The 27,097-nt window shown below is 41.9% G+C and overlaps 2 protein-coding genes and 1 long non-coding RNA gene across 19 annotated transcripts in view; 1 reads left to right on the forward strand and 2 right to left on the reverse strand.

The window, feature by feature from the left end:
• Window positions 1–402: 402 nt before the first annotated feature.
• On the reverse strand, window positions 403–15,590 carry LOC113016417 (ras-related protein Rap-2a-like). 2 transcript variants are annotated; one of them, XM_026159234.2, is made up of 3 exons: window positions 14,813–15,590; window positions 6,723–6,782; window positions 403–1,677 (listed from the first exon to the last, which is right to left on the reverse strand). In XM_026159234.2, exons 1-3 carry the CDS (start codon window positions 15,124–15,126, stop codon window positions 1,440–1,442), a joined length of 612 nt encoding a protein of 203 aa, XP_026015019.1. In that variant the 5' UTR covers window positions 15,127–15,590; the 3' UTR covers window positions 403–1,439. The 2 variants fall into 2 exon arrangements, with proteins under 2 accessions (XP_026015019.1, XP_026015020.1); XM_026159235.2 differs by lacking the exon at window positions 6,723–6,782 and having other exon boundaries at window positions 14,813–15,578.
• On the forward strand, window positions 1,800–8,080 carry LOC113016418 (uncharacterized). The gene is made up of 2 exons (XR_003271241.2): window positions 1,800–2,502; window positions 7,483–8,080. It is a non-coding gene; the product is annotated as an uncharacterized LOC113016418 (long non-coding RNA).
• Window positions 15,591–17,572: 1,982 nt separating the features above from the next.
• mbnl2 (muscleblind-like splicing regulator 2) overlaps window positions 17,573–27,097 on the reverse strand; it is a 54,470-nt gene continuing 44,945 nt past the window's right edge. For 9 of the 16 annotated variants that reach the window (XM_026159238.2, XM_080296897.1, XM_026159237.2 and 6 more), the window contains one exon: window positions 17,573–21,489. In XM_026159238.2, the coding sequence (XP_026015023.1) occupies window positions 21,365–21,489 (125 nt within the window). In that variant the 3' untranslated portion in view covers window positions 17,573–21,364. Of the gene's footprint in view, window positions 21,490–26,408; window positions 26,504–27,097 lie in introns of all 16 variants that reach the window. The other 7 variants (XM_026159249.2, XM_026159247.2, XM_026159244.2 and 4 more) reach the window with 2 other exon arrangements.

Here is a 27,097-nt window from a genome sequence, read left to right on the forward strand (position 1 = left end):
ACATGCCCCCTTAGTTTCATCCTCTTAATGGACTCTAATGGCACTCCAAATTTGACAAATGCCCGCTGGATTTTTCAGGACCAGAATCTGCAGTAAGCGTTGGCACTAATGGCAACCGGCAGGGGCAGTAGCACAAGGACGACCAGCCAGGGGAACGCAGACGCAGGACCAAAACATCATAAATCATCTCGACGCAGGCCAAGGCAGTGCCAGATTACTGCTAAAGAGCAAAGCTGAAAGGCGGCTATGTTTTCTCAATGAGTGCAAATCTTATGACCTCTGGAGGTTAACATGAAAGGAGAGCGGTAACTTCAAAGACTGGGGAGGGGAAAAAAAAAAACAAAGGCATTTTTTGATGACACACAAAAAACCACGATCCAACAAAAAACACACACGACACAGTTGTGCATAAAGATTTATTATTTTGTTGAAAATAAGTGTTTCTGACATTGAACCACTAACATATCCGATGTGACTAAAGATAGATGAGCTACACACTGACACTGATGTTCACTTCGTACATTGTAACAAGGCATTTGTATCATCTGTAAGGTGTCTGCAGAGTGTTGGTACATTTTATCGACTGACTGACTGATTGATTACCGTCTCTTTGGGTGCGATTGATTGTACTCACTTGAGAGTGTGACAGTACAACTTCGTGCTCACGTCATCCACAGTTATTATCTGTGACATGAATGGGACATGAATCCCCCCCTAAAGGTGCGGCCTTTTTTGTTTGTTTGTTTGTTTGTTTGTTTCAAACACATTCGTTCATCCTGTCATTCATTTATTGTTAAGGTGGGCCCTGCTTCCAAATGCACCTTCCAGTAACGACTCCTTCACAGTGGTGTTAACTTATCTCTCCGGGTACTCGGTGAATGGCCGTTGCACTGGCAAAAAAACCAAAAAAGTGCAAAATAGAACAACAAGCAGAAGAAAAACAGGACAGATAGAACTGCTGAGCACGCCGAGCCGTCCTCCCATGGACCTATGGCTGCTTTCCCAAAAGCATTTAGCACTGTGGTCCTCTTTGTTGATGGCTTTTAAGATGGTTTTTGGCACCGCGCTGCCTTTGGGAAAACCCCGGGAATTCACTCTGGAATAATCAGCAAAAACCGTGATAGTAGCAGGAAGGTCGTGTGTTTTTGTTTTTTGTTTTATTTTAAGAGGGGAAAAAAATCCCCTCTGTGTTGGAGAAGTAGTGAATGTCAAAACTGAATTCCCCTTAACCTGCTTTCTCTGCAACTTCCTACATTTCCCAGAATCCTCTAGGAAGCAGCTAAGAATAGTGACACCAAAAGTGGGGGTTTGCTTCCTTTAACCCTGCCCCCTCTCCAATCTTCAAGTTTGTCTAACATGAATACATTTGGACTCTAATTTCTACTCCTCTCCAATCCATCCACCAATCACTCCTGCTCCACCTCCCCTCCGACATTCAGCTACTGTATGCTACAGGCGGGGCAGCAGGCCTCTCTCCGGTCCGGCAGAGGGCAGAAGTCCATCTGCCTGACGATCTCCGCGAAAAGCTCATCCACCATGGTCTTGCTCTTGGCCGACGTCTCCATGAAGGGGCAGCCCCAATCCTCAGCCAGCGCCTGGCCCTCGCTGGGGGACACCTCCCTCTCATCCTCCAGGTCCACCTTGTTGCCCACCAGAACCACCGGTACCTGCTGGTACCTGCAAATTAAGAGAGAAAGTGACATCAGTGGAATTGCGCTGCCTTCGCCACCCCGCTGGGTGTCTTTTGGTACCGACTACAGGAACTTCTTAATTCCTACGGGACGAAGAAAGAGAGGGAAAGAGCCATAAATGTGGCTGCTTTTGTGTGTGTGAGTGTGTGTGCATTGTTGGCCTACATACTGTATTTGCTCAATGCTGAAACAATAAGGGGTTTGAAACAATGCACAATAGAGAGGAGAGGAATAAACCCAGCTACACTCAGCTTGAGCTTCCCAGGAGACTCCTGCCGCTCAGCGGGCATCCGGTACCAACAGGAGGTTCTATCAGAAAACCGCCATCATGAAAAAACCCAACTGATGGTCCATTTATTGCTGAATACATTACATATGTGTTTGCATGGTGCGCAAGCTGCATATTTTAATGGATTCCAATTCTTGTTTAAAAATCGTTAGCTCTGCACTTTGCACTTGCACCATTTCCATCGTGCACTGAGCACGTCTTAAGGATCAAAAGCTTTCTCCCCCAACGCGTGGGGCTGACAAGCCCAGTCCTCTTCCCCTCTGAGCCATCGATACGAGGAAACCAGGCTGGGGAGAGTAATGGAATAAGTTATTGAATAATTGAATAAAGCTAATGTGCTGCTCTCACATGGGAGAGACATGAACACTGGGGCACTGGAAACAACTATTTTCTACTTCATATTCATCTTTGGCTATATTTGATGCTTGTTACTGCTGTAAAAACTCCAAGGCTTAGCATGAATTTATAAAGAGCCGTGTACATTACTTCTGGCTTTGAGAAGAGGCTGACATCTGTAATTTGGTAAGTAACTCCTTAAAAGTGCACTTTGCTCAAATCACACACACACACTTCTTCAAAACAGCACTGCCTTCATTCAGTGGGGACAGACAGACAGTGGGTCTATGATCAATATTTCATATTTTGTGAAATGGCCTGTGAAGAGGCCGAAGGAGAGCTCAAAGGAGAATGAACTGGACTAATATTCATCAGCACGAAGCAGAACTGCCAACAAACGCTCATTTTGCTGTGTAACTGTTGCTGGATCTCTAAAAAGCAACTACACTCACTGGCCATTTTACCTATTAGCTGCTTTTTAATGCAAATGTCTACACAGACAATTGCATGGCAGAAACTTGACGCATTTAGGCACGCAGACTTCGTCAAGACTACCCGAGCATCAGGATGGCAAAAAAAGGTGATTTAAATGAGACTGGTGGTGACAGACCATCTGGTCTGAGTATTCCAGAAACTGCTGATCTGCTGGGATTTTACTACAGGATGGTCTGAAAAAAGAGAAAATATCAGCAGTTTTCTGGGCGAAAATGTTTTGTTGATGTCAGAGGTCGGAAGAAAATGGCCAGATTGCTTTGAATTGATAGGACAGTGACAGCAACAGTGACTCAAATAACCAGTCACTGCAACCAAGCTATGCAGAAGAGCATGGGTTACAGCAGCAGAAGGCCACACTGGGTGGTCTTCTGGTGGTCTTGGCACACTTTGGGCCCCCTTTTTCGTTTATTCTGTACCACAGAGAATCTTTGGGAAAAAGGGAGTCCAACTCAGTAATAGCAGGGTCTACAGAGCATTTGCTAATTGGCTCGTAATAATTATTGGTTGCAGTTCCTCAAATGGCCACTTGACGATTCCTAGGTGCACTGCCGCTTCACTGAACCAGACCTCTGTGCTGTTTTTCTGAATGCAATCATCCCGTTATTGCACAACATGTCTCTACTCCATTTTCCACAGTGTATGGACGCAGCTTGCTAGAGTTGATGTCAATGTCAATGTGACCATCTTTTAAATACAGTGACTTATCGCAGTTTTCCAAAGGTGGCAAACTGTTAGCACACTAGTTGCTACTTCACAAACAGACACTTATATTATACTTACATGAAGCGGGACCCCACTTTATTCAAGCAAAAGATATTGCATTTCAGTTAGATGCCCTTCATGTTTCCCGCGATTAAATAACTACACAATATCAATTAAAGTGGGTGTATATTCTCACAACAGGTAATAGCATAGACTACCTAATAGCCTTGGCCATCAGTCATTCCTAAGTGCTTTCCCAGCCTGCCTTATTGATCTGCTGGCACTATTGAGAAATAGGCTCTTATCTACAAATTGGTGGCCCGCTGCCACGCTGCTCAGCTGGGAGAAGAGCTGAGGCGTGGAAAAGAGCTGGCAAACGTTTCAGCGAGCTTACAGGGGCCAGAGAGCTGCAGGAAATGAATGCAGGCAGCAGGGCAGAGGACACTTATGGACCTGCTCGAGTGTCATTCAGCAAAGGGTTCTGAGCTCGACCTGTATCTGCACCTCGTTTTGGATCTCAGAAGCTTCTCCAAAGAGCATTTCTTTTGTCTTAATTGCCTATGAAGACGCTTCAAACTGTCAGACAGACGAAACTCATTCCACACAGCCGAAGACTTCCTTCCCTGCAGCCTGACATTTTCCCTAACAACAGCCACACTGTACAACACAAACGCACGCACGCACACACATGCAAAACAACAGCTGACCTCAGCAGGACAACCATCTCGCATGGCCCGTGTGTTTGGAAAGCTGGAATCTAAAGGGTGTGAAGTGTGAACAAGGAGAGTACCGTGGAGACAAACACAATCTGACAGCCTTGCAGGAGAAACTCTATATATATCTACAAAGACACAGGGAGAGCCAGATTCTCCGGGGTGGGGCGGGGAGTTTGCACGGCGACTGTTTATTGCAGCATCGAACTACAAGCCCCTCCTCATCAGATGAGGGGGGAGCAGCTCAGCGCACCGTGGAGAAAAGTTGTCCCACAGGGATCTATAGGCCGCTATCACTCCTTATTGACTAATATCTCAGGAGGTGTTGGAGTGAGAAGCTTAATGTCTTTATCTCAAGCATGACTCTTCACTATAGCTATGTGCTAACTGTGCTCGCTTTATTGAAGTGTTCATTTGCTTTTTTAGTTGATTGATATGACATAAAACAATGAATATCTCTGTTTCCACGTGATGCAGTGTAACTCGGTCATGGGTCCTTCTACCTTTGGGGAAGACCTGACTTAATTTAATCTACAAGTTCTACTAAATCCTTTAGATTAGGATTTGGATGATTAATAACAGGTAGAACAACTCTCTTTGACGACTGCTAGGGTATAAACCTAATTTCTCTTTTCTGAACGTTGTCATTCTGGCTGCTTACAGAACAAAATGATTGGGTGCGTGTCAGACGTTAGTGAGGGTGATCGGTAGGGATGGGTACCGGTTCTGACATAAACGGTAGTAACCAGACCGAAAGCAGCGCACATTTCGGTGCTTTATTTCGGTGCTTTTTTTTCCTGAGCTGTGATACACTTTAGATTCTAGCCAATCATTTTACGTTTCGAGGATAGTAGGCGGGGCCAGGTACGTACGTTCTTTTAGAGCAGAGCTACAGATTAAAAATGCCCAAGGCGAAGCGGTCAAAAGTCTGGCTGCACTTCACAGCAAAATATGCAAACTCAGCAGCCTGCAACAAGTGCTTTAAGCTGATACTGTGATACTGTCAAAGGAGGTAACACCTCAAATCCGATGAAACACCTGGCGATGCATAGCGTTTTTTTTAAAAGCCGAGAAATGCGCAGTATTTGATAGCTTGCTGCGAGACCTCACACCGAGCACATCTACTGCGGGTGTGGTGCCTGTTATCGGACCCGGAGTTAGCAACATCCCCCAAAAACCCGAAGAGTAGAGTCCTGGCCCCTAGCCCTGCCAGTGTAGCAGAAATGATGAGGATGATGATGCAGCAGCAGCAGCCGTTCTTCTCTGCGTGAGTAGCTTAATGTTGTTTGTGTGTAATTTACGTTGAATAGGCTAACCACGTTATTACATTAATGCATGTAAGGTGAACTAGCAAACACCATCATAGTTACATGCGTCTGTCTTCTTGTTTGATGGCAGATACTCCCTTCACCCTGGCCAAAAAGGCTAAAATGACCAAAGAAAAAGTGGAAAACAGTTAAACATGAGAGGTTTTTGGACAAAGTTTGTGTTTTTTCCATTGTTTAAGCACTGCTTCCAGCCAAGAGTGATACCATATATGCCACATAGCTGCTAACATTGTTATTTTTTTTACAAAAAAACAGCTGAACATGAGAGGTTTTTGGACCAATTTTGTGTTCTCCATTCTTTACGCACCGGTTTGAGCACCGTTTAAGCACCGGCACCGTTTCAAAAGTACCGGTTTGGCACCGGTATCGGATAAAACCTAAACAATACCCATCCCCAGTGATCGGCTTACTGAGGTTATATACTGATATATAGTGAGGTCACAAAAAACGACATTACGGGTACGGCTGAGGTCGTCAAATGTCGTTTTTACGGGAGGAAAAAGGTTAAATACTGTTTTTAAAATACATATTTTGTGCTTTTATTTTGAAATTTTATTTTGAAATCTTTTGAAAGCAGCTATAAAAACCCGTCCTTTAGCCTTTTTCAGTTCACTGTAATGACCCAAAACCCCCATATAAGTATAAAAGACCAGTTTCCCAGTTAAAGGCAACTGTTCTTTTTTATTTCAAAAGAGGAAATTCTTCTTTTTTTTTTTATTCTGTACATATTTTTAGTTATTTTAATTGAAATGTATCTTATTATGTTTACTTGGATGCATAACTTTGCACTAGTTTAAGGTTTAATATGTCGAGAGCATCAGTGAGGATTGTTTTGTATAATGCCTTGTGTTTACACACAGCAGCACTTTGAGCTAAAAAGTGAAAGTCCGTCTATATCTCTGATGATCTGCGTACTATCAGTTTTTATGACCCTCTTTGAGGAATGGCACCCTTCATGCTCTAAGCACTGTCGTCTTGGAGCATGAAGTGTTTGAATCCAGTCCGGGACTTTTTGCATGTTCTGCGAGGGTCCTCTCCATGTACTGTGGCTTCCTCCAACAGTCCAAAGACATGCACAGTGTGGTTAACTGGTGATTCTAAATTGCATGTATGTGTGAAAGTGAGTGTGAATGGTCATCTGCCTCCATGTGATAGCCCAGAGACAGACCTGTCCAGGTAGTACCCCGATGGCATTGATAGGGTCCAGCCCCCCACCACCACCACGACCCTGTATTGGATAAGCAGAAGAACACGGATGCATGGATCTGTGACAGTTATTCCAGTTATCATGATACAGAATGTCCTCATGACTATTGGAGCCTTAACGGTATGTTTACCAGTGTTATGTTCTTCCTGAAGTGTTATTTTCCCGGCTGTATAAATATAAATCAGGAGAAACTAACAAACGCTTCTGACTCGTTCCTTTTACAGCACTTGGACACTACCTAGTATGGGGATTATCTGCACAGTTGGAACGTGTTGGGATTGGTTGGCTGAACTATACAGTTGTATAAATGTGCAGATTTTAGATTTATAAACAGAGCGTGAGAAACAATGCTAGAAATATAAAGTGGCTTAAGATAGCTTAAAAAACTATACCGATTTTTTTTTTTTTAAAGTCTGTATTGATGTCTAAAATATTGCAGCATCCCTATGATGCACGTATAAGCCTGAAATAAAAGTTAGACACAAACGACTTAATGCCATTCACCTCTGCAGGCTGTTATTTCAGCTGCTGGCAAAGAGGCAAACACAAAACGCACCCACCCACACAGAGAATCAGCGTTTATTCCTCACATAAAAAAGATGGCCTCCACATTTTCCATTTAGCCTCGGGGTACAACAGACTTGTTAAGGCTACCTGCTGTGCTAAATAGCTTCAGTGACCTCACTTACCTTTTGTTTTCGTTTGTTTTGTTTTTTTACAGGGCCCACAGCAAAAAACACTCATACAAATTACAAAAGAACAGTCAGACATCGCCTACACGAAGCCCTCCAACCCTGCAGCCATCTCTTTGCTCTCTGGATCTGCTGTTAATTACCAGTTGTAGCAGCAGCAGCGCTGTGTGACAGCCAGCCACGTATCTACATGTAGAACTGGATAGAGAAATCACACAGCCTATAGTGCCCACACTATGTGAACTCCCAAAGGGTGTGTTACTGCTGGAGAACAAAGCTTTGGTATCTAATGATTCTGTAATGCCTCGGTATCATGGAGGAAAAACCGCAAACATTCCTGTGATACACAGGCAAAGAGAGGGGTCTGCACAGCAGATGGAGAAGGTGTTATTTTAAAGATGAAACCCCAAGCTTCATTTCCACCTTTAATGGTGCAACAAAGCTCCCCTGACAATCTTCTTCTCTGTTCAGATAGAAAGACATTAAAAAAGGATGTGAGTTCACGTGGCCAGTGCTGCTTTGTGCTATTATACCTGCTGTTCTGGGCACCTAAATGACAACAAGACTCCCAAAGAGAGAGATAAGCTACTGCAGGAAAGGCTGTTAATAAACCTATTATTAAAAATATTCCAGTTTCTTCCTTCATTGTGAGTGTTGAGCCTGAAAGCAGTATCTCAGTCAAGCAGCTAAAAAGAAGCCAAATGGAAAAGACTGATCTGCACTTCCTCTTTTGGTCACATGAGGCTGATCCAAAAATAAGTCCCCAAAGACCTCGATGTTCCTCCACAAACATGGGGCAGTGGGCTGAAATGTTTCTGAGTGGACCTGTGATTAGTAAGAAGTTCATTTAATTGGCAGTTTTATATATAATGCAATAAAGACTCTTTGCAGGTTCTCGGTCATCCAGGTCATGGTAGTTTTAAGACTTCAGCTCAGTTTTGGTTTCTTACCCCTCCCAAGTGCACACCTGAGGCTGTCTTTATGCTATTTACCTTAGCAATATGCTGGGTGTCCGTGTCTATTTACTCTAGAGGAGGCTGTGAAACTTTGTGCAATTATTCAGAAAGGAGTTGATGAATTGGTAAAGCTCACTTCTGTCCCATGACAGCTATATCGAGGTTGAGTTGTTGAGGGACTTTTCTGCCAGTAAGCATTATTGCTGCAGTAAAGCTCTTTTAGCTGCTGTTAGCCCCTGTTAGCTGCTGTTTTGTCACTGTTACCTGTGACCTACCTACTTAGTGAAACTTCTTTGAATTGGATCGAACACTGTTGGATAATAAATAAATAACAAATAAACTTTCATACAATGTATATGGTGTGTACGACTATAATGCTTATCAGAGAGAATGTCTGATTTTTAAGAGACTTGAGCCTAACATTACCTGGCATGATGTTAGCTTAGAACCAGCTGCTGTTGCTTAGCCAGCTCGTGGTCAGCTGTCGCATGGCTAAAGTAATTGCAACAATATATAAATAATTAAATAAGCATATTTAAGCATGTTTTCATGTGTTAAAGCTCTGACTTCAGTTCAGGATATGAGGCAGAATGGCAATGTCCATTTAACATGACAGGGCAACATGGCACCTTCCACAAACTTGCTTGCACTTGCTTGAATGTATTTTTGTAATTGTGAATGTAATCCCAGCTTTCTCTGCATAGTAAGGAATCAATTATAGCACGCTATAGGAGTTAGCATGACCTGTCACCTGATATGTGTATTACAAAAGGCACAAAAAGCAAACAAAACAGGCCTCCTCTTATTCACAGCCCTGTTCAATAGCACTCCTAGTGGTCTAATAACACTACAGGGTGCCTTTAACATTAGCTGTGCTCATGCTATTTGTACAAGTCAATTTAATACATCTTGAATGGCTGCATTAAACCCATCAATGCTACAAAGCTCTGACTGTTTTTCCCACTTGGGAAGCTGGCATCAATATGTGCAACATTAGAATGATTTAAAACACTTCAATAACTGCAACATAAGAATGCAAACTGATATAATCCATCCATCCATCCAATTCTATTATCCAGTTGAGTGCCAATGCAAGTTGGACTATGCTGCAGTTAGTATCTATAAACAGAGACTTGCAGGAGCTGTAGGTGAGGAACTAGAAGTTTTTGGTAGCAGGTTTCTGGTTTATATTTACAGCCTGAATAATATTGACCAATCACAAGCTTAATGAACAAAGATTGGCACACACGACAGGGAGCTTCGGCCTGGATACCAGCTGGCTCCACGGGAAGCCCCGTATCACTGGGTGCTATCCCAAGAGATCGCGTCATCACATGATGTTTTCCTTCAGTGACACTGAAATGCATATGCCTTGCAGACTTTGTTTTTTTCACTCTGTAAACATTCCCTTAGGAAGTAGAATGACATCACTGTTTACCGGGTTCATAGCTGTGGCTCAAGTGATATTCATCTAAATATAGGAAGGTCCAGATACACATCAAGGCAAAGAATCTTTTGTAACCCTGAGGGATTAAAAGATAAACCGGAATGAATGCGAGATGATTCACAAGCAAGGAATTGTAATTTGCTGCACAAATGGTGTTCACTTTAGACTTTCCTGATGATGTTTGCTTTTTTTTATTGTACTACACTCACCTCTGGGCAAACTGGGCTTCACTTTAAAGGCTGGGAATGACCAGCCTTTAAAGTGGCTGGTCATTCCCATTCCATGGTTCTACCTTGACTGGATCAAGGTAGAACCATGTGTTTTCAGATCCCCTGAATGAGATAAATGGTGGCACATGATGGAAACACTTAAGCAAGCATAGTGCAGCAAATATGTTAAGTCTATAAGACCAAGCACTTTACTGGTGGCTATCCTCAGAGAGCTGGCTACTTAAACATTTCTCTCCTCACTTATGGGCGATGCTAAAAGCCTAAGGAAAAAAAGTGGCTTTGTACCTACACCAAAGTGCCCCCTGGGAAACGTAGTTTTGGTCTCTCCACCCTATTCCCACTCAGTGGTGCGTGCTGCTCACCTCCTGCTATTAGACACAGCATCAGTGCAGCGTGAAAACGCAGCTCCAACACTTTGAACGTGCTTCCTCCTCCTGTGCCGATTAAACTATAAACCTTAACATGCAAGCGAGGAGATCATTAGATTGCGAGGAGGGCTACGCCCAGATGTTGTTATCACAGATAGCGACTTAAACGGGGGTTTATGTGGTTAGACTAAGACCGTGCTGGAGCGTTCAGGGGGGTAAAGCTTATCTGCCGTGGTGTTTGTTAACCTAAATACGCACAGAAAATTGTTCACATATGTGAAGAAAAGCTGCTATACATCAAGTGTCTTTGTATTTAATGTATTTCCTGCTTCTCTTCACCTCTTCTTTAAGTCAACACTGTAATGTTGATGTATATGTGGCGCCAAAGTCGTGTCAGATGGTGACCACATGTCAACTTCAAATGTGCTCATCTGAACACATTTAAACAGATTTTATCATTTATAGTGTGGTTCAAAAACTAAATTAGCTGTTTACCCCTAACTATTAGCATTTCTGTTCCCCCTTTTTTAGCTAACCTTACACTTAGCAATTCATCATGTTTAGTGACCACTTTCTGCATTGTGTTTAGCAAACAAACTATTTAGACTGTATACTTTTAGCAAAGCTTTAAAAGTGTAATTCACACTTTAAGATATAATTTGAACTTCTAGCTCATGATTTCAGCTAGCTATTTTGATGTGTTAAGCTAACAGTTTCGACTGTTAAGCCATCCCTCTTATTTGAATACTTTTGACATTTTACCATAGGTTGTTTCCAGCAGCCAGACGTTCTTATAATATTTTAAAAGAAGCAATATTTCTCCAGTCTTTCTATATTTTCTTTGAGCTATGGTAGCTTTTTCACTAGTTTTCAGTCCATTCGTGTACCTGACTGCTTTTGTTAAGCCACTTCACATTGACCTATGAATCATTCATGCATTAAAAAGGCACATAATTTTTCTTCATTTCTTTAGTGGAATCTACAAAAAATGCTAAAGATAACACAGGTGGAAAGACAGAAAATAACATTTTTATACCAATAAGGTGATTCCCAAAGAGCTATTAACTGAAAATGGTTGGCATATTTCAGTATGGTGTTCAGTGTGCCCTTAAAAATTGTGAAGAAACTGGACAAGTGGAGAACAAAAGAAGTAGCAGCCTAAAAAAAAATCTCCACTGACGCCTGATCAGAAATGGTTTCGGTGGGAGGATGTATGTTTAGAAGCCATTCTTACGGAGGGGAAACGTGGAGAAAATGCTGATTTATCCTTTTCCGCTTATTCTTGTCAGGGTCGTGGGGGGCTGGAGCCTATCCCAGCTGTCTTAGGGCGAGAGGCAGGGTACACCCTGGATGGGTCACCAGTCTGTCCCAGGTCGAACACATAGAGACAGACAACCATTCGCACTCACATTCACACCTATGGACAATTTAGAGTTACCAATTAACCTAATCCAAATTACACAAGAACTGGAATGAAAATCAGTGGCAGTTTGAAAACTCGAAAAGTTTGCATTCAAATCAGTGTCAACATATACAGTGAATATCAAGAGAGAGATACAAAATTGAGCGTGTACAGCTATTTGTAAAACACAGGGGGCTTTGTCATGGTTTGCTCTGCACTCAGCCAGTGGTGTTAGAGATATTGTCTGGACACAGAAAAGAATAGAGCAAAATGCAGCCAACTTCCAAAGAAAGAGCTTTGAATGTCCTTCAAGAAGCCTGGAGAACTATTCCTGAAGAACTGTAAAGACTCGGTTTTTGCCTAATATACTATACTTCCATGTATATTAGCACGTTTCAATAAATCGCTGCACCTATTTCCCATTTTCTACCAAAATATAGAGAAATGAGGGTTGGCTTAAGACTTTTGCGTAGTACTATATTCTAAATGTTAGTATTTCAACCTCTAGCTAGCCACACTTTTAGCTAATCACGTTTCACTTAACAGAATTTACAAGTTTTTTTGATTATACTTTTAGCTAACTATTTCAGAATATTAGGCTAACAGTTTTAGCTGCTTAAGCAGAATTTTGGCAAGAAATTCTGCAACAGAGGTCATAATATTAGCTCACAATTTTAGCTATTAGCCACTTTTTAGTTTAGTGAGATATTTTTTAATGGTTACCCTGTGTTGTCCATTAATTTTAGTAAACTGTTAACTATGACATTACATTCGGGTTTTCTTTAGGTTGGGTAGTTGATCTGTCATACAACGAGTGGACTATGAGACTATGGATTCACGCCTCCTTAACCAAACAGCATATCTCACTTCTTGTCCATGCTTGGCACATGGAAAGCCTTGCATAAGCATTCTGGTTTATATGACTGCCTAATGGAGGCCCGATGTCTTCTTGGCTTTCAACCCAACACAATCCCATTAAGTTCTGGTGAGTGGGCACATACTATATCTCTGTGTGAGGCTCGTTGTTACTGCTGCTGGCTCAGCAACAAGTTTGGGAGGAGGGAGGCTGTTTTTCTAAAGACAGCTAATGGAGAGCAGGAGCCGATTGTGACGGACACCTTAACGAGATCAAGTAAACAACCGAGTAGATCTTGCTAGTACTTCTACTTTTGTCACAGACTGTGACTGACCACCGTTTCTAGCCTCACTGACCATTCAAGTTCACACAGCATTCACACCTAAGACCAATTTTAAGCAGCTATTTACAATCATGCATGTCATTAAGAGTGTGAGAGGAAGCCAGGTACAGCGAGGCACAGGGAGAACATGCAAACACTTAATTTTTGTGTAATAATGTCTCTGCACAAAACTCAACAACAATATTATGTTTTCAAGTCTACTTAAGGGTGTTTTACTTATCTGCGGCTTTGCACATACAGTAACAAGGCCCACTTCAAAGCCAGAGCAGTGTGAAATACAAGCATGAAATATTTATAGGTATACACTTGAGGACGGCGATGGCTGCTGCAGTGTGGGCAGCCGCTTTGGGTGCTGGGGCACTTTTTTATCCATCATTACTATTAAATTAATATAAAGGAGTCCCCCCGCCCCACCCCCACGCATTCGCCATCACTGTGCATCGTCAGCTGTGACGCTCTCGAGCTTCCACTCGGCCTGTGACGTCCACACCACAAGAGAAGCACCGAGTTCACTCCTGGGAGGCAGATGGAAAGCGCCGCAGCAATACTCTACTGGTGAAATTATAAAAGTCACAACACTCATGTTCAACAAGCAGAGAAGGGGGCGATATTAAGTGTAATGAAAGGATTTTTTTCTTTTCTCTTTATGATGATAATGAAGTGCATACACCCCCCCCCCCCTTCCCCCCAATGATGATGCTCATGTAAGACCACTGCATGAGTCAGAGCTCCTATCTCACTTTGGTTTCCGTCTGCATGTCTTCTTCGCTGATTTAAAGTGGGGCACTGTTAGTGGGGATTTTTGTTGCCCTAACATAACCACACCTAACACTCCCCCATCTTCACTGAACATCCATGAAAAGTAGCATCAATCGCTCGTCTGTCAGCTGCTGGCATCAAAACAACAACAGCTATAAAACGTTTTTCTATTGAAGAAGTCATAATGATGCGCTTTTGTTGGGAATAAAACAAAGAAAAATACGTTTCACTCCAGTTGCACCCTGGAGTCACAGGCTCACACATTTACACAAGACTCTGAGCCAAAAAAAAAAAAGAAATTCCAATGTGTCACTACCGAAAAGGATAGACCACAGCCTTTCTCCCACTCTCTCTCACTCCCAGGCTGTGAGATGAGCTCAGGGGATGTGTTGAGTAATGGACTGAGCTGATCAAAGCCGTGCAGAGTTAGTCATGTGTGAGAGACGCAGAGAATATCAAACCCTGGGAGAGTTCAGCGGGTTGATGTGTGACAGGTGAGCCGCAGCTGGGCTCTTATGAAGAACATATGAGCGGGATGCAGCTTCTCACGAAGGACTGGAGGAGAGCGTGGGGGTGAGAGAGGAAGAGGAAGAGGAGAGAAGACATGGAGAGGATGGCAGTTTTGTGATGTTTCTCAGCCTCAGTTTAAAATGAAAAAAAAAAACAACAACAACAAAACAAAACACTGATTTGTACGTGTGTGTGTGTGGGGGGGGGGGGTTCATTACATTTATAGAGGCCCTGGAGGGGCTCCATGGGGTACTCCAAGCATGTTTACTGTTAAATGTGACTGTTTTATTTATTTGAATCAAGGTGTAAATATTTATTATCATATCCTTAACATTCCTTCACCGACACAGACAACTTCCGGGGTCCTTATTGCCCCAATATGGCTATTTAAGGCCCCTAAGACGGGTTTTTTTGCTGCCTTTTGTCTGTGGCATCAGAGCATTTATTTAGAATTACAATGAATTACAGCAAACTGGAAAGCCTCTCACCTTTTCACCCTGATGATCTGATCTCTCATGGGTTTGATGTCCTGAAAACTTTGCTGGTTGACCAGGCTGTAGACCAGGATGAAGCCCTGGCCGTTTCTGATGTAAAGGTCTCTCATTGAGGCGAACTGCTCGGTGCCGGCCGTGTCGAGGATCTCCAGCACCGACGGAGAGGAATCCACCTCGATCTCCTTCCTGTAGAAATCTTCAATGGTCGGGTCGTACTTTTCTATAAATGTCCCGGTGACAAACTGGACCGTCAGCGCGGACTTCCCCACCCCGCCGCTGCCGAGCACCACCACCTTATACTCCCGCATAGCGCTCCCGCGGAGTTAAATCCGGCATGCAGAGAATAAAGTGATCAGCAGCGGATCAAAGAAACGCATGCCCGTGCACAGCAGCCCAGACTCACGCTACAGGCATGACACAGCCTCCGGTAAACGAGATGCTCTTGCAGTTATAGGCGGCCGAATGATGCTGGAGCATTTAGCCCTGAGATGCACAGCCACACTGCCTTCTACTGAAATATTCCCACGCTATCTTGAAGGGACACCATTCCGGAGGCATCCATAATGCAATAAGGCGTCGGTGCAGTTAAAATAAGATCGGCTATTATTAGAAACAACTAGACGGCGCATCTTTTTATGTGCCGACAAAATAAAAGGCTAACACTACATTTCCCCTGCACAGTGGGGTACAGTGGAGTTAAAGGCGAAGAGCACTCTTTGGCTTATAGAAGACAACAGTGCTGGGAATCCACGCCTCTGGTGTGCTTCATCCACTGGATGCTACTATTTCCTGGAAGATATGGAGGGAGATTAGTGCCACATGGCAACAGGGAGCAGAGCACAGATGTGATGGAAAAGAAATAAGAGAGGCTGCTGTGACATAATTGTTTTTGACCTCGTTTTAAACGGAAATATAAGCTAATCTGTAAGGAATGCTGTCAGCAGCCAATGAGAGGCACAAGACAAAGCCAGAGGCTTGGACTTGGTTTGCAGCACATAATTTCTCAAGACAGTGTCAACATATGATGCTTGACTCTGAGCTCTTCTGAGGGATGTTAACTGAAGCCTCAGGTGAACTAAATAATTTGTTAAAAAGGTGAACATGTCAAATTTCCACTCTGCAATTTCAGTTTATTTTTATTTCTATGGCACCAAATCACAACAACATTCGCCTCATGATGCTTTATATCATAAGGTAAAGGGAATAACAGAGAGAAAACCCAACAATCAGATGACCCCCTGTCAGCAGACACTTGGCAACAGTGGGAAAGAAAAACTCCCTCTTAATAGGAATAAACCTCCAGCAGAACCACTGTATAAACACATAGTAAGTCTTTTAAAGGGTTTCCATTTAAACGGCATCTTAGAAGACCAGATCAACCAGAAGGGGACAGTGCTAAGCACAAATGTGAAGGTTCTGCATAATGCACTGTGATTGAGCACTTAAACAATTTTCCTACACATTTAATCCTTTAAAGGTTTCTGAACCATGCCAGAAAAATCAATTTTCTAAAGAAATGTAGATTCTGCTGAACCTTTTAACAAAAAAGTAATTAAAAATATTAATTTGCATTTATATAAGTTTTAATTTGTCTCATACTTGGTACATCTGGCATTTTTTATTTACATTTATTGCTTAAAATGTATCGTTATTAATTTAGGTTTTTATTGGAAAACTAAGAAATCTCAAAAACTCATGTATCAGATATAATACACTCAGAATTAATGGTTTAACCACTCATGGTTAAGTGTGCCCAGGGAAATATGAGTGGTGCAGGGCGTGGAGGCTCTTTTTTTGTCTTGTATTGCAGGAAAGCACTTTGGCCTGCCAGTCTCTGGAGCCATAGTAGCCCATGTCTGTATATTAGCTTGTGTTTTGGATTTGCTAAAAGAAAAAAACAACCTGCTGCTGGACTGTCAACCAAGCATCAGATATCAATGGGTGTAATAACTGTGTAAAGACGTGGTGCAAGACAGGAACAAATAATCTGGACAGAGGCTGAAATTCAAACAAATTTTGGGGGCATTTTTATGATGATTCTTTTTACTTTCTTTACAGTTAATCTTTGTCACCATGTTTCTGCAATAACCTGTGTTTTTTATTTAATATAGTTTGTGTTAGCTATACCCTCTGTGATTACTTTGTTCTAGTTGTAGTGTAAATATCAAGAGCACTAGAGAAGGGAGGCTGTGTTCGTGTCATTTGTTCAACGAGGACTGCAGCTCATCGTAATGAATTTAAGAAGGCTATTATCTAATTAGTGACACATGATAAGCAGCTGCTGAGAGGCCCGTCCACTGCTGTCATCAAACGGCAGTTAACTACACATTACCATTGTGGTACTAATAACCCCTCATAGCTGCTTTCCCCCTTCAGAAAAGCACTACTCCACTGCAGTAACGGGAAATGGCAGAAAATAAATAATGGAAAAAGCGCTTACTTGTCCTGCTCTTGGGTCCTCTCATTATGTTTTATCAACTCCGGCAAAAACTTCATGCTGCAACTCTCAGATGTTTTAATGCACGCAGCTTTATAATCTCTTTTCATGAGAGCTGATGTTTATTTGCTTTTAAGGCAGTGGGCTTTAGGGACCACCAGGGGCCCTCGAGAGGGCCTCTAATAAAAACTCTGGGTAAAGCAGGATGTTCGGCACTGCAGTAGACAGAGCTACAGTACTGTTACTACTTAGAGCAAACATCTCTGTGGGTTACTGAAGAGAGAGTGTGGCACAAACGAGATCCAAAGCAAAAATCATTACTTTAATTTTCTTTATTTCTTTCTTTCAATAGATTTTACACTATCTTGCTGGAACCAAAGAAACATTTGACTATAGAAACATAAAGTAGCACAAAATATATGCAAAAAAAACCAAAACATTTAAAAATGTTTACACTGAAACTAGAAATCTGACGTGGGTCTTCTTGTCAATTGGTTTTCATGTCTTGACTTTGTTGGTGAGGTACACTGCAACAATGATGACACAGGCAGCCACACTTCTTAACCTTCAGTCTCTGGTATAGTGTCCTCTGCTGGCTAAAGCTGTGAATTGCATGTTCCATTGTAAGGCAATGGGACCCAAACGATTTCACTCACAGATTTGGGAGACAGGAAGTAAAGATCGGTGACTGTTTGCTCTGCTGCAGTCTCCTCTCACTTTTGGCCTTGTGACGCATACGTTAGAACCTTAAAAAAATGATTTCCGATATAAAGATTCATAGTTCAAATGAAACTCTGAAGGGATTTGAGAAGAGAAAGAGAGAGACCCACTTAGGTCTGTTTAATAAATTTCATAAGAGCTCTTTAAAACATAAAACCTTAAGTACGATGGACTCAAGATAAGGCAAAGTGTTTGGATAAGTTGAGTCTGCTCAGTCGGCCAACTGCTCAGAAAGTGCTGTTACCATCAGTCAATCATTGCCAACACAATAAAAAAAAAACATTTCAAGAGAAAGTCCATACACAGGGGGCACCAAATAAGGACATTTTGTGTACAGACATTTTTTTTTATTCACTAGAAACATTCAGTACGTTATAATTTAGTAAGAAAAGAAAAGATTGTTTTCTCTCATGCAACGTGTTGAATTGAAGTCATTTACTGGTAATATCTGCCATTTACTGATGAACAGATTTACCCTTGAAGGAAGTGAAAAACAGAACAGATCAATAAACAATATGAAAGTGCAATCCTAAAGACTAGTGATACATAAGCCTCGAATAAAATGTATCTGTGTGGAACCTAGAGGTCCTTTGTCAGGGGGAAAGTTGAACATCTTATTAATTTATAGATTATTTAGTTCTTATATTTATATATATATATATTTTATATATATTTATATGTAATCTATGTAACATCGATGAATTTTATATCTCTAAGTGTTACAGTCACAGCACTATAGAGGCTGTTACTTACTAATGAAAATATTAGGTCACTGTCATAATCTCAGAGAAGAATAAGAAATGTTCATATCTTCTTTACAATCTACCTTGTACAGTGTTCTAGCAAAGAAAAAAAAACAGAAACAAAAACCAACTTAACAATGTCATTTACAAAAATACCCAACTTTAGTAATTGCAACATCTGGTTGCCACTGCAACAAGTTATGTTATGAAATACTATTATACTAGAGTGAAAAGTACATCTTTTTTGAAATTTTCTTTGCTTTTTTTGGTAAAATGTCATCTATACAATAAACATTTTTTTTCCCAACAACACAAGCAACTCTATAACTATGCTCATTACTGCAACACCGTGATCGTTTCTATGGATGAGAAGGCAAGAAAGGTCCAGTAGCTTTCCATCGAGGGGAGGGCTGAGGGCGGGTCGACGTTTAAACCCCTCCCACTCAAGACGTGCGCAACTTCTCATTCGCCGGCCCCCTACGGGTTAGACCTTGAAATGACCAACCGTGCAGAACGTAGCACAGCTCAATAAATTACATTCATTTCAAAATAGAATAGTTTACAACATTGTGTTTTCTTTTTCTGACTAAAATTTTGACCAAGAGTAACATAAGATAAATTACAACAAAATAGAAATTTTTTTTTTTAAACCACCTTCCACAAATATTACACACAGATCAGAACGTGTGTGAGGACATTCAAAGTGAATGAAACTCAAAAAAAAGCATGATTGTGGATTGTCGATGTTAATCAAGCACCATGAAATTACATCCGAATTTTGAAGAATGTCAAATAAAATTTAGTATAATGAGTTAAAACACACCGCTAGTCGTCAAAATACAAAAAAAGAAAAAGAAAAAAATGTTGGTGTAAAATGACCAAAGAACATTTTATGCTCTAAAAAAACAAAAACAAATGATTGTTCCAGGAGGTGGAGGGATTTTTTTTAGAGAGGGGGGGAGGTTCAAACATACTTTGATAGTAGACACAACACAAACTCTTAAATAACTTTGAATACATTTCTAGAACCATGAATATAAACTCTCAAAATAAGAGACACTTTACATACATTACACAGTTTACAATACATGTTTGTCTCACTCACGTTCCTCATGTAAACTATTCAGAACCATGGTAAGAAACAATGGTACACTGTGAAAGTCACCAAACATTCTACAAAGCTATTTTTGATTTGTCGTTTCTTACGTTTCTTTTTCAGTAAAGTCACTTGTGATGTTAATGAGCGCTTAGCTGGAAATCTCCTCCAGGGACGCCAAAAAGTGTGATGTCTTTTCCCCAAAGAGTCCTTGTAGCTCTCGACAGCCCAGTGTGTTGTGTCTGTGACTTTTTAGTGATACACTCTGGATGCAAGTGTTGTTGATGAGTAATTTTTTTAGGCACTTCTACAGTTTTCTAAAATGGAACAGGATTATCGGTGATAGTAGGGTTGGACAGAACAACCGACGGTCACAGATAGCCCTCCAGTTGAAGTTCAAGTCATCTGTTTGCTTGACGAGTGTCGTCGAATGCACCGTTTTTTTTTTGTTTTTGTTTTTTTTAATTGTTTAGTCTTAGCACTTAAATCCTTCACCCTCCTCCAGGTAAAAAGCTCTCCTACCAGGCTTGGTGTCACCATCATGTGCCAGATCCCACTTTAAGTCCCAGTCTGCCGGCAGACCATCAGTCTCTAACACACACGCACACATGCACACGCACGCACGCACACGCACGCACACACACGCACAAGGCTTGGCATGTCTGGAACAAACCCTCGCGCTTTGCTGAGCCCTTGGCACACACCCCAGCCTTCAGGCTTTTTCGGTAATGGCCACGACTATCTTCCGACTTCTCCTGTCACGACTGCATGCACAATCTATCAAAGATCTGAACCCAGCAACGCAACTAAAAAAGATGGCGAGTGGGTCCTATTTGCAGTGTGGGCAATGGCAAAAGAAAAAAAAAAGTGACCTCTTCCAAGCCTCAACTTTGGCAAGATGTTTCCAGAGATGAAAAGTTGGCAGAGGGAAGGGAGGGAGGAGCTTCATCATGGCATCTTAACAGCATCGGGTGGCAGATGAGGGTCGCGCAGGAACCCTCGCAGGGACAATCACACGAAGAGCTCATGAGCCTGGCTGCCCCGAGGACATTCAACTTTTGCAGAGAGAAAAGCAACGACCGCAAGACGAAAAACCCTCGTGAAAGCATCGCGTGCGTAGGTGTGTTGTGCATGGGGTCTCTGTGACTCTTCCTTGTCTTCAACATTAAACACTATACTTTCATATAGTGCAAATCAAACATCTGTGTTTTTCTTGACTAACCAAAGGGATGAATATTGTGCAGGTTGGTTTTTAGAATAAATATGCAAGAAGAGGAGATCCACGGTATTCTGAGAGAACAGTTGTTAAAATGACCTCTATAGTGTGTCTGCTATGTATGTACTATACATAAGAATATTTTTTGATTTTTCATTGTTAATAGTTTTTTTTTCTAGCAATACATACAGTATATATCTTTTTATTTTTTCCTGTGTGTGTGTGTGTGTGTGTGTGTGTGTGTGTGTGTGTATGTGTGTGTGTGTGTGTGTGTGTGTGTGTGTGTGTTACACCGGTACTGCAGTTCTTATGGTTAAATTGAAGTGTTACACTCTTAGCATGCAGGTTGCTGGACCTCTATGGGAGAGGTTAGGTAGTATTTACAGAGGGGATGTTTTGGGTTTCCTAGTGCAGCTTCTTGACACTCCGTTCCCTTCCTGACTCTTACTTCAGGATAATCTGCAAGACAGAGACAGAGAAAGCAACGACAAAGAAAAAAAGAGAGAGAGCGTTTCAGTTTACCTATAAGACAGAAATACAACTTTATCTGCACACACTATTGTGTTTAAAAGCTTTGGAAATTCTTTATAAATCAAAAGACTAGCACTACGCCTAAAAAAATGTGGCCATGTTTTTGGAAGAAAATCAACTTTGTTTATTTCTAAGATTACATAAAATTGATTAGAAATATTGTAAAACACAATCTTCCTCCTCTCACCCCCAACCTGTCAGACAGCTGACCTGCTCTGAGCCTGTTTCTGCCCGAGGTTTCTTCCTGTTAAAATTGAGTTTTTCTTTCCCACTGTCGCCAAGTGTTTGCTTGTAGGGGTTGTTTGATTGTTAGGGTTTTCTCCCTATTACTGTATAAATACACAGAGCCCCATATCCAGCTACAAGCAACCCTGTATTCAAGTGGAGCATGTTGCTATCTAATGCAAAATGTGCCGAGTAAAGAAGCAATAAATCTGAGCATCACCCTCTGTGGCTTTCTAGCATTCCTAACAACAAACCTAATAAGACACTTAAATCCCCATCACCTAGTCAAACATTTTAAAGAAGCTAACAAAGAAAAAGTGGTTAAAGCTAAAGCTGTTCGGAGTTTCGAGCTAGCCACAAGCCAGCAGCCTCGGTATGAGCAAAGGATCAAAGCAGATAAGTGGAAAAATATGAAGATGAGTGAAAAACAGAAAAGTGTCGACGTCCTGTTACTTAGCAGCTTTTAACACACTGAAAAATGTAGTACCTGAACTTTATTTTCTTCGATAATTCTGCTGCACCTGCTTTTGTTTTTGTATAAGTATCGTACATCAGATAAATATGTGTGTAAAACTCATTTTCAGCGTTTTCTCCCTTCCAGGAGAAAAGCACTTCATTTTCGTTAGTTTCACACAGAGAAGGCTATTTAATTGTAAAGTCTAACAACTAATTTATTATGAAAATAATATTCTGCATTGAAGCGAAGTTGATTTTTGTTTGAATGTGTTGTCATTGACGTTGTTGGAATCCTTAAAAAATAGCAATTGGTGCATCTCTAATCATTTTATTTTGGTTCTAATAAATGACAGCTGTTCGAGCTGAAGATTTCATACAGCACCTGCTGCCTGCGGGCCCTTGCTGTTACCACAACAGATAGAAAAGGTCCTCAACTGGCATCTTCATTAAATGGTACTGGTAAATGGTACCTGCTACATCCAGATTATTCAGCTGTTACTGGCATATCTTTATTGAGCTTCAGAAAAAAAGCTCATTTTTTAAAGGAGATTTTGAGACTATAGACAAAACCTGCAAAGTCTCAGCTGTGCTTGCATGACACAGTAGTATTTTAATATGATAAACGTGGATGATGTAACATTATGGATCTTTGTTATCTCTGCAAAATTCAGACCTAATAGAAATATGATTCCATTACCCATAAATGCATTTTATATTGTGACATTTATGATCAATTTAATGTCAAATATAAATCTAGATCTGGATCAAATCTGCCTTTTGTCTGATTAAACAAAGTCCTTGTTAGTCTGACAGTTTCTAAAGCCTCCTTTACAATAATGCAATAACTATAACAATATATTTTTTTTAATTTTAAAAAACAGCCAGGTGTGGAGGTGTTGAAGTAGGAACAACTCAAACTTATCTCAGGGTGTTATTTGCACTGTTTCAAATCATTAGCTGAGCTGGTTAGCGTTAAATTAGTACAGCTGCTTTAAAGCTCCTCATATGTGCTCAAGAGGAGGCTGTGACGAACTGTGAAACTTTTCCTTTTAGATTCAGTCCATGTGGCATATTGTGCATAATCATTTCTCTGAAGCAGACTGGCACCAAAGCAACAGGTAGGAGGTGTTTACCACAACAACAATGCGTGAGAAAGGTCAGATGAGCACAGATAAGTATTTGCCAGTGAATAATACATATCTGTCTTACTGATGAGCTGTGGCAACATCACCAGCTTGGTGTTTCATGCAGATAAGAACCAAGCTTCTAACTATTTGCAAATAGCATTTAACCCTCGTCTGGTAACCTCGGTTTGTATTCTCTCTTTAAGAGATTAAGCCTAAACCGCCACACAACAAAGAGAAAGCGAGACAGTGTGAGACTGTCTATAAGGGGGGGCTGACAGGTAGGAGAGATGCTGGCTGCCATCATGTGGGCGCCACTGGCAGCAAGCCAACGCAGAACAAAGCCACATGACGCTTGTTAATAGACAATGGACGGCCAGCAAAGGACAGAAGCCGCTGGTCACACCACACATCACAGGAGGTCACCACAGTGGGAGAGAGCGTGTGATGTGCACAGGTCGAGAGAGAAGGCAGTGCAGTGTGGAAATTAGGGGAAAAAATTTGGGCTGCCAGATGGGTGGGATTTAACAGATAGGACGCTACAAACTAATGCCAAGAACTGTTTGCAGGTCCTGTTTGCCTTTGATTTGGTGCAGTGATACCAGCAGCGTGTTTCAGCCCAGAACGAGTCAGAGAGACAGCAGACGAAGATGACGTGCTGCAAAATCACAGCGGACATTTAAACTGCTGTACTTCCTTTTTTACGCGTTAATATCAGCTAATTATAAGAACTGCACGGTATCACAGTGACCTAGTTTGCAAATTTCATAAGATGAAATATTAATTAAGTGATAAGAATTAAAGCAGGTTCCCTCTACAGCAAGGTGAAGCATCCAACTCTTATGCTCCAGCTGAAGAGCTCCTCGACATAACAATGTGAAATTCTACTTGAGCATAATCTTCCCATCAGTCCAGCAGCCAAAGCGATCCCCTCTAGGCTGCAAGTCTGAGTCGACTGCAGCACAGCGACAGCAGAGGGTGCTGCAACTTCACAATCTCCAGTAATATGTAGCACTTCACAACTGGAGACCCCGGCAGCATTAGGACATGCTTAATATGTGCAAGGACATGCAACGATGTGCGTCGCATGAATAGTTCAGAAGGTCATGAATCGACCAGACTCCTGAGGTCTTAACGAGTGTCAGCATCCTGGCGTCACAGGGGTGTGTAATACCCTTTAGACACAGATTTCCTCGGCTGAACACGACGCCCAATTAATTATCGAGTTCGGCTCAAACTGTCTCGATTTATGTTAAAGAACCAATATAATAATCAAAGCTAAAAAGCTGACGGCAGGCCGCTAGTATCGGGACAAATGCGCCACTGTTTAGGACAGAGTGACGTCGGCAGCCCCGTACCCTCAGAAAATGCCTGGGTGTGTATTCGGAAAAGCCATATGATTTTTATGACTGCACTGAATGCAGCACAGCTGGTGATTACAAGGGCTAACTGTGTCCGAGGCCCTGCTCATACCTGGCATTAGCTGGAGGGATCTTTATATGGGCTGGAGAGGAGGTGAGAGAAAGAGTCGGGTAGGGGGTGGAGTGTAAGTGGGGGGGGGGACAGACGGAGACAGAGAGCAAAGGCTGACGTCAGTGTTTCTCCGGCTCCTTGTCCCACATGCATCTTTAAAGAGCAGCTCTGCTTCCTGCTGCTACTGCTGCTGCATGCCAATTACAGGAAGAGTCGGTGACTCACAGGAAGTGCACACGCTGCTGGCCTATGAGGGGCAATAAAGCGCACAAGTGGTGGGACCAGACCCGTGGTTAATGATGGAAAGGGGATCTTGGAGAAAGCATTTATGTTCCTTTTTTTAATTTGAAATGTGAGCAGTCATTTCTTACGGTGAGAGCTCTAATCTTGATGTTAGATATCACTTTTATAGGCATCATGAAAATGTTTAATTTCAAGGAAATGTAAGGGTTTTTTTTCACATTGAGATAGTAAGCAAAAGTACAAAAAAAGAAAAATATGGAGGAGCAGAGTCTGAAAAAGACGTGGGGAAGGATTATATTGGTCCTTGGTATAGTAGTAGGCACTGCTATTATAATAAGTGAGATAATTTTACGCATTTATTTGCGTCTTTCGTCGTGTTGTCATGTTGAATGTTTTCCTAAATTCAATTAAGACACACATGCCGTGTGGTGGAAATATTTTTCATGTGCTCGCCCGTGTGTCCTCAGCGTACCTCTATACAGAACTACCAGTAAATGATTGCCAGCTGCATGAGGCATTGTGCTGAAATTTCCAGGTTTAAAATGGGGCACACATGCGTCACTCTGGCATTCAAAAAACTGGCCTTGCTTCCCTGGCTCTTGCTTGACACGTGGCAACAGGAGAGCCGCCGATCAGGGGCCATTTTTAGACAGCTTCTGTGATCTTCTTTTTTTTTTTTCCTGCGTCTCTCACCCTGACAAGTGTAGCCTAGAACTGTTGCCTCACATGATTTATTCTCCCTTTTATCCTGCAACCAGGAAAAGGTAAAAAGGTGAAGCCGAGAGGAGTGGAAAACAGGAATAGATCCAACATAGCTGCTGTTACGAATCGGCTGTTAGGTGCTGCGGAAATCGTCTGTGTGTATTTGCTTGAACGTGTGTGTTTGCAGAGAACACAAGCAGTACAGATGAGGCCCCTACTGCAGATGGAGAGGCTTATTTGACGACAACAACAAGAAAAGTGGAAAATAAAACTAATTTTAAAAAACAAACAAAAAACAAAAAACAAACAGAACATGCAAAAAAAAACAAAAATCAGGAAGTAGTGCAACACAACACAACTACTACTTGCAAATGTGGGAGCTCTGAAGAAGTGCTTATCGGGTTTGCCTAATGCGGGCTGTGATTTATAAGAGGTACACTGCTTTTTGCTTTAAATTGTCTAGAAAACACCCACTCACAGGCTTTCATGCCAGTGTGAGCGTGCTCTGTGCAGGTGCACCGATGGACAGATGGGGATGGGCTAGGTGTGGGTTAAGGTTATCGCAGCCCAGTACTTATTCAGAGCTCCGGGGACTGATGAAAGAAAGCTTTAAAAGGAGCAAACCTGATTGGCTGGTGCTGTTGCTGCGTAGGGGACACTTGTGGCAGGAGTTGTTGCTGCAGAGACAGTAGCAGGCGTAGCACTGTACATCATTGGGACTTTGTTTTGAGGGTGGGAAAGGGAAGAGGGGAGGAAGAGGAGGAATGGGGGTAAGAGGGAAGGAGGTGGTAGCAATGGACAGGTAGGTGGAGCATTATGGTAGTTGTGGTAACAGTTGTGGTGCGTGCGTGCGTGCATGGGTGCGTGCGTGCATGTTGACGGGGTTGTTGTTTATTTTTTGTTGTTGGTGTTGATGGTGGCGGATGTTACAGAGAGCCAGCAAGCCATCGTTAGGGTTACACCGGCAGATGGCATGCAACCATTCACAATGCAAAGCAAAGGAGGTCAGGAAGAAAGAAAGAAAGGAAAAGAGAGCATGGGAGAAAAAAAAACAAGAGGAGAGAAGCTGATTACAATCACAAGTAAGGAAATTTATGTGGAAAATCAGTTTGCTGTTTTTCCCAGAGAAATTAAAGGGCACAAGACACCAATTAGGATGAATCGATGGCATGGGGATGGGAACTTTTCAATTCGTGTGGGCTGACGAGTCAAACAGCAGAGATGAGAGATCTTAAAAACCCAAGTGGCTGTTAGGGCTTATTTCTAGTCATTAGTTTACCTTGTTGCTAATGTTGGACCTGCTGATGTTATCA

Source organism: Astatotilapia calliptera, chromosome 23 (assembly GCF_964374335.1).
Source record: "Astatotilapia calliptera chromosome 23, fAstCal68.1, whole genome shotgun sequence".
Classification (NCBI taxonomy): domain Eukaryota; kingdom Metazoa; phylum Chordata; class Actinopteri; order Cichliformes; family Cichlidae; genus Astatotilapia; species Astatotilapia calliptera.

Bases quoted from the DNA above. Each gene is read 5' to 3' on its own strand.
- LOC113016417 (XM_026159234.2), bottom strand. From the start codon at position 15,126: ATGCGGGAGTATAAGGTGGTGGTGCTCGGCAGCGGCGGGGTGGGGAAG. The intron at 6,783-14,812 runs GTGAGAGGCTTT...TATCCAATACAG, and splicing joins CAGATCATCAGGGTGAAAAG to GGTCGTGGTGGTGGTGGGGG. The intron at 1,678-6,722 runs GTCTGTCTCTGG...CTTAATTTGCAG, and splicing joins TCGGGGTACTACCTGGACAG to GTACCAGCAGGTACCGGTGG.